Source organism: Berghia stephanieae, chromosome 7 (assembly GCF_034508935.2).
Source record: "Berghia stephanieae isolate SIO BIC M18660-M18661 chromosome 7, UCSD_Bste_1.3, whole genome shotgun sequence".
NCBI lineage: Eukaryota > Metazoa > Mollusca > Gastropoda > Nudibranchia > Aeolidiidae > Berghia > Berghia stephanieae.
The window spans coordinates 2,181,522-2,189,668 of NC_088366.1; the positions used below are offsets into that span (position 1 = coordinate 2,181,522).

The window sequence follows — 8,147 nt, forward strand, 5'->3', positions numbered from 1 at the left end:
CCTCCTTCTTCTTCGTCTTCGTCTTCTTCTTCTTCTTCTTCTTCTTCTTCTTCTTCTTCTTCTTCTTCTTCTTCTTCTTCTTCTTCTTCTTCTTCTTCTTCTTCTTCTTCTTCTTCCTCTTATTATTATTATTATTATTATTATTATTATTATTATTATATTATTATTATTATTATTATTATTATTATTATTATTATTATTATTATTATTATTATTATTATTATTGTTATTATTATTATTATAGAAGGGAACGGCTTACTGATCCCCTTGACAATTAGTTGAAAGTACTTCAGTCTAGCATTGAAAGTGTTAACCAAACACCCAGAGATTTGCGATAGTTTCCATCCAATGATTTCTTGTGTCCACAGAGTGGGTAAATTCATCAGTACCAAGGCCTGTAACTCCAGCGACAGAGAGGACATCACCCTGCAGTACAAACCACCTGAAAGTAAAATGATTTTACAAATATATATTATTTTAATCTAACACCTGAGGTTGATCTGCTTGGTGTTGGTATATTAACAAATTTCCAAAGGATTTCGTTGTGACCAGTCGTCCCAGAACGGTGATATGACGAGGTGTTCACGATATTTTATATTCAATTTGACAGGAATCACAAGCCTCCAATTTGTTCCCAAAATCTCAAAATAATTTTCGGCAGAATTTTAGAGAGTTTACTGTCATACTAAGAAAAACAGGCATTTAAAAATTTGGCCAGAAAACTCGTCCTCCAAATATTGATCGATTCCGACTCTGTAAAGTCCCAGGTTTGATAGATTTTGCCAAGATGATGGGTATTTAAATCGATGGATAATTGAAGGACGAGTTTTCTGACCAAATTGTTAATCACGTGGTTTCCTTGAGTACGGCGATTAATTTATTAATGATAATTTGGACTTTAAATTTTCTCCATTTAGTTCATTCCGTAACAAAACCCGAGAAATGGTAAATACCGCCTCTTACTTCTTTGAGTAAGTCTTTTCTTTAACTATTTTCTCTTTCTTTTGTATTTACAAATAATAGCATGTTTTAAGTCATTTTCTTCTAATTCTGGCACCACCTTATACTGTAAGCATGCCACACCACTGCGCACCTCTGAGAAATCTTAGATCTAAAATTGTTGGCATCTCATAAAATTGTTTGTGTGTTGATACGTTACAACCGGCTGACGGAATGTGAGTTTTTGGATAAACGCACAGCATCAATAGAAGAAAGTATTTTTTGTGACAAAAAATGTGGTATTGAAGTGGGTCATTTTATTCCGTAGTGAAATGAATGGATTAAAACAAACTATGTAATTCTATCAGAATTAAAGGGCTCAGCCATACCGTATATCCCACTCGTGGTCTTGTGGTTGTCACTCGGCTTCGGACGGTTGGACCTAAGTTATATTCCCGCTCTGAGGGGTGCAAAGTTGAGTCCTTGGAGAAAAGGCACTTTATTTAACTTTTCTCACCGTTCTCATGTGTAAAATGAGTACCTGGTCGTTAACAGCATTGTCTCTTTGTCAAAATGAAATTGAATGATTGCCTGATAGGATTATGTCTTGTCGTACGTGTTAAGTGTTGCTGTTTGCTGTCAAAATCTTTGATCTCAAGTTTCAGCAACACAATTTATAGTCACCTGGAACAACTACAAAAGACGTCTAACTTTTACGTCATGGCACAAGACCGAAGGGCTAGAGCTCAGGTGGTCGCTGGTTCGGATAAGTAAGTAAGTAAGATCTCAAGTTTTAAAAAACCCAACATAGACCAATATATTTTAAAATGTCATTTTCCGTCCAATGTTTATCTTTAAATTCCAGACAGCGCGGAAGAGAGAGCTGCCGTATTGAGGGCAAACCAGACTGGATCCACCAAGGCAAATATCTATGGAAACAAAGTACAGGTATTGCATCATCTTCTGTTTACCCGTTTTTATGTTTGGGAAATTTGTAAATAGAAAAATGAACAATTTGATTTCATACTATAATATAAATCAAACATGAATACAATTTATAAGCGTTGTTTCCATCATCATCATTATAATAATAATCATAATCATCATCGTCATCATCATCATCGTCATCATCATCATCATCATCATCATCATCATCTTCTCCATTTCTAATCCCATCCCCAAGGATGTCACCTTTACCATAGACCAGGACTCAGAACGTACGTGGGTGGGTCAGGACTTTGTGGTTGGATTGCGCATCAAGAACGGAAGTTCCAAACCCCGAACGGTCAACGGTCGCGTTGTGGTCAAGACAATGTTTTACACCGGGGTCACCTGTGACAAGGTCAAATCTGAAAAGTTGTCAGACTATCCGCTTGTCATCAAAGCAGGAAAAGGTAACTTCAAACTTTCTCCAAAATTGACGTAAGGCCCCGAGACTTGTAAAAATATTGTTCAAAATGTACCGGTCATTGTTTACAAGCCACTCTTTATAAGCCACTATTGTGGATAGGATTCCACCAACCACTCTTCATAAGCCACTAATATGGCTAGTATTTCACCAAATATTCTTTATAAGCCACTATTGTGGATACTATTTCGACAACCACTCTGTATAAGCCACTATTGTGTATAGTATTCCTCTAGATTAAACTTTGTTACAGGTATGTTTTGTTTGTTTGTGTGTGAGTGTGTGTGTATGTGTGTGTTAAAGAGAGAGAGAGAGAGAGAGAGAGAGAGAGAGAGAGAGAGAGAGAGAGAGGGAAAGAGAGTGAGAGTGAGTGAGTGAGAGAGAAAGAGAGAGAGTGAGAGAGAGAGAGAGAGAGAGGAGAGAGAGAGAGAGAGAGAGAGAGAGAGAGAGAGAGAGAGAGAGGAAGGGGGGGGGGGGTAGTGCTGCTTCTATCGTAAACAGCAATTTTAACACAGGATTTCCCACCCATTTCTTCTAACCAGAAACTGTTTATAAAATGACCGTGAAGCCTGGGGATTACCTGGACAAGCTGAAGGATTGCTGCATGCTGGACGTGACTTTCCTGGCACAGGTCAATGAGACTGGCCAAGTGTTTTCTGCCAAGGAAGACTACAGACTCCGGAAGCCACATTTGACAATCAAGGCAAGTGTCCGAAAAGATCATTTATGTCCTGGAGTTAGACCATTCGGATAGTCACCCATACACGACCTGGAGTCCTTTTCAAGATCAGTTCTACACAATCTTGAATCATATCAGTATTACTATTTACACATAGCCGTTTATCCGCCATAGGGCACATGAAGCCGGAGTTCATCACGCTATCTATAGTGGAAAATGGACAGTAGCAACTGCTTGTTAGCCTTTTCATAGGACGCTAGCTAGTCTATCGCAAAGAATTTACCCAGATTTAAGAAACAGAGCTAACCAATCACTGTTGGGTGGACAGGAGGTCAGAATAAAACTTCTGGACTTCACCCAAGATCGATGTCGGGTCCTTTTTGTGCATAAAACGAGTTTTCTACCATCTGATATATTCGGCCCCCCTGCATTCTTTCTACTTCTCTTTCATTCTTCATGACTGCCAGGGGGCAGTTGTTGTTTCTCATGTTTCCATAAATATGTCGAGATTTGTGGTTCGTTTGTACGGATAGACGTTTGTTTGAATGGAATAGGGAATGAGATTAGCGGAAGAGTAGCGTCCCTTGATTGGACATCACCCATAGTCTGTGACGTCACCGGCGGAAAAGTTATTAGAAAGAGAACGTCATGTTGGTTGTGCGCATGCGTCTCTCTCCTTCAGAACATTTAGCCCCATGCAGCCGAAGTTTATCACAGATTCTATAGCGGGAAACGGACAAAAGCAATTGCTTGCTATCCCGTTGATAATGTAAATAATGTTAAAAATTCCCTTTATTCACCCCACAGTGGAAATGTGTCTCTAGAGTCCATTCCAAGGGAAGACTGGAATAACCCAGGCGTCGGCAAATTGAGATAGGGCAAGGTGACTTGATCAAGGTCACACAGCGCAGCGGCCATCGATCGAACTGGACACCTTTTGGGTACGAAGCAAAGACCAAACAGCTGAGCCACGCTGCTCAGGACTCTAGTCTATCGCAAAGTCCTTTTCGCTAGATCAAAAAACACCAGATCAGCCCATTTGTGTGTAAAGCGTGTGCTCTACCAACTGAATTATCGAAAACCCAATACAATAACATGGTGTTCAAAACGTTCCCTGGACGGTGATGACGTCAAAGATGTTCTTGTATTTATTGGATTTGTTTTGTTTTTGTTTTCTTCAATCTTCCAAACCAGGCTCCGAAAGATGTGGAGGTTGGCAAACAGTTTATGGTGGATGTGTCATTCGTCAACCCCCTGGACAAGACGTTGACGGAATGTGTGCTGGAGGTGGACGGGTTGTCTAAGGACTTGTCCTTCCCTCAACGGTCAGTGTTGAATAATGATGATGATGACGATAATAATAATGATAATAATATAATAATGATAATAATAATAATAATAATAATAATAATAATAATAATAATAATAATAATAATAATAATAATAATAATAATAATAATAATGATAATAATAATAATAATAATAATAATAATAATAATAATAATAATAATAATAATAATAATAATAATAATAATGGCGATGATGATGATGATGGCGATGATGATGATGATGATGATGATGATGATGATGATGATGATGATGATGATGATGATGATGATGATGATGATGGTCAATAAGAAAGAAATAGAGGAAGAGAAAAAATGGAACACTAGAAGGCGTATTGAAATATGTGTATACAAGATGGGAGGATGAGACAAGTGGATAGCGTTTTTACTTTCAACACAAACATAGAACATGGAGACAATTAACACAGATTGAGTAAGCTTGATATTGGGTGTGAATACGAACACAGATAAGCGACTCCTTGTAAAGCGCTTTGAGCACGTTAAGTGCATATTGTGCTTTATAAAATGTTAAAAAATCTCGTTATTATTACGTGTAATCATCTTTAGTAATACAACCATTCTTGTCTGTATTTCTTAACCCTCTCCCCTCCACCGTCCACCCACCCACCCACCACCACCAGTAATGTGAGTGCCAAGGGAACATTCTCGGCCTCCGTCCCCGTGACGGCCACCAGGAAAGGTCACAAGGAAATCATTTTGATCTTCTCGTCCAGACAACTGGAAGACGTTAACGGCACTCACCCAGTCTTTGTCAGGGCTGCTTAGACTCAAATAGCCACTGGTTTTACCTTGGATTCAACATCAGACATCACAACGACTTTGCCACAGCAGACAGCACAACGGATTTTCCACACCAGACAATACAACGGCTTTTTAACACCATGAAAGACACCCGCTTTTAACTCCAGTTATTACAACGGCTTTACCACACAAGACAATACAATGGCTTTTTAACAGCAGACAATACAATTCCTTTTCCATAGCAGACAATACAACGGCATTTCCACATCACACAATACGACGGTTTTGTAACACCAGACAATACAACGGCTTTTTAACACCAGATAATACAGCGGATTTGCCACAATAGACAATACAACGGCTTTTTAACACTATACAATTCAATGGCTTTGCCACAACATACCATATAATGGCTTTTCCACACAAGAAAATACAGCCACACCAGAAAGTACAACGGCTTTTCCACACCAGACAATACAACGGCTTTGCCACACCAGACAATACAATGGCTTTTCCACACCAGACAATACAACGGCTTTGCCACACCAGACAATACAACGGCTTTGCCACACCAGACAATAAAACGGCTTTGCCACACCAGACAGTACAACGGCTTTGCCACACCAGACAATACAATGGCTTTGCCACACCAGACAATACAACGGCTTTGCCACACCAGACAATACAACGGATTTGCCACACCAGACAATACAATGGCTTTGCCACACCAGACAATACAATGGCTTTGCCAGCCCAGACAATACAACGGCTTTGCCACACCAGACAATACAATGGCTTTGCCACACCAGACAATACAACGGCTTTGCCACACCAGACAATACAACGGCTTTGCCACACCAGACAATACAATGGCTTTGCCAGCCCAGACAATACAACGGCTTTGCCACACCAGACAATACAATGGCTTTGCCAGCCCAGACAATACAACGGCGTTGCCACACCAGACAATACAACGGCTTTGCCACACCAGACAATACAACGGCTTTGCCACACCAGACAATACAACGGCTTTGCCACACCAGACAATACAACGGCTTTGCCACACCAGACAATACAACGGCTTTGCCACACCAGACAATACAACGGCTTTGCCACACCAGACAATACAACGGCTTTGCCACACCAGACAATACAACGGCTTTGCGAATCCAGACGATACAATTGCTTTGCCACACCAGACAATACAATGGCTTTGCCACACCAGACAATACAACGGCTTTGCGAATCCAGACAATACGACGGTTTTGTAGCACCACACAATACAATGGCTTTTCCACATCTGACAATACAATGGCTTTTCCACATTTGACAATACAATGGCTTTGCACCACCAGATAATACAATTAATTTTCCACAGCAAACAATGCAATTCCTTTCCCAGAGTAGACAATACAATGGCTTTGTCACACCAGACAAAACAGCGGCTTTTGGACACCAGTTTTCAAAATTCCTAAACAAATTTGGAAATTGCTATACGTAGTTATTATTGCTGTAATTGTTATTACCATTGTTATGATATCGTGTTTCTACGTCTACACAACAACAACAACTACAACAACAACAACAACAATAACAACAAAAACCATCACTACTACTACTACTACTACTACTACTACTACTACTACTACTACTACTACTACTACTACTACTACTACTATTATTATCATTATTATTATTATTATTATTATTATTATTATTATTATTATTATTATTATTATTATTATTAATATTATTATCATTATTTTTATAATCATCATCATTATCATCATCATCATCATCATTATTATTATAACTATGTCCAGTTGACAGTTAATTCTCTGTCTACAACAAATAGATTTATAATAATAATAATATCTCCATATATATCCAGCATAATAATGTTCGATTGCTTGTACTCGATGTCATGACGTCATTCATTCCAATCCTGTAACTGTTGTCTCCATTAAGAGCAAACAACTTGTCACGTGATTATGTAGTCTATGTTATTGAGTTCATGAAAATCATTTTCGTTTTGAAAACCACGTGTATAAATCGTAAATATCACACGATTGGATGAATTGAACGGAATGCACACACGTGACACGAAATCACACAACATTATAACGTGTGAACAACATTCAACAATTTTCCGCTAACCTTGATGACGTTTTCAAGTGATGATGAGTCTACGTTAGCCAGTAGATCATGTGATAATATGTCATGTGACACGGGCAATCGGCAATGGTGGCGTGGTGTAGAGAGAATTATGTGTACCTTGTCATAAATACAGGCGTCATTTCTGTATTTTAGAAGACGCTCTTTATGAAAACCATTTTAATGTTTAATTCTAATTTGATTCACAAACTGTTTTTATATGTGAAGCTCCCTTTGTCATAATTAAAAATTATTAATAAAAAGAATTATAAGCTTTTAATAGAATCATGAAAAATGTTTTGTCGATTTTAAGTGTTTTTAATACCGATATAAAATCTGGTAGCGTCTACCGGGCAGTAACAATTGCCTGCTTTCCTTTGGATAAGACTGTTGTACTCATAATGAATCATAAAATAATTTCTCCCAGAGTTCACAGATCTGGGGGAGGTAAGATAAAACTGTGACGACATCCGGGATTTATAGCGATCTCTTTGATTTCAGGGCCAGTGGTCTGACAGCGGCTATATTCGTCCTGCTATGACACTGGCTTTAGGATAGGAAGGTTTAGGGTTCGAGTCCGCCTGTAAGCGGCGCGTAGTTGGGTACTTGAAATACGCTCTTTACGTCTTTTCTCTCAACATACTCAGGTGTAAAATGAGTACCTAATGTTAATAGCGTTTTCTCTGTCCGAAGAAAGCCTGATATGATATCGCCTAACAAGCGTCATGTCTTGTACATGTTAAGTGCTGCTGTTGGCTTGAGACCCCTTGTTAATCTCTTTGAGCACGTTTAGTGGATATTGCTCTATATAAATAAGGGGAGCCCCAATGTTACCTTCCAAAAACATATAATGATACGG

At 38.8% G+C, this 8,147-nt stretch overlaps 1 protein-coding gene across 2 annotated transcripts in view; it reads left to right on the top strand.

Moving 5' to 3' along the window:
• LOC144976341 (hemocyte protein-glutamine gamma-glutamyltransferase-like) overlaps window positions 1-7,583 on the top strand; it is a 66,351-nt gene extending 58,768 nt beyond the window's left edge. For both annotated transcript variants that reach the window (XM_078920576.1, XM_078920577.1), the window contains 6 exons: window positions 369-448; window positions 1,805-1,887; window positions 2,123-2,333; window positions 2,890-3,050; window positions 4,221-4,351; window positions 5,014-7,583. In XM_078920576.1, the coding sequence (XP_078776702.1) occupies window positions 369-448; window positions 1,805-1,887; window positions 2,123-2,333; window positions 2,890-3,050; window positions 4,221-4,351; window positions 5,014-5,158 (811 nt within the window). In that variant the 3' untranslated portion in view covers window positions 5,159-7,583. The remainder of the gene's footprint in view (window positions 1-368; window positions 449-1,804; window positions 1,888-2,122; window positions 2,334-2,889; window positions 3,051-4,220; window positions 4,352-5,013) is intronic.
• Window positions 7,584-8,147: the final 564 nt, after the last annotated feature.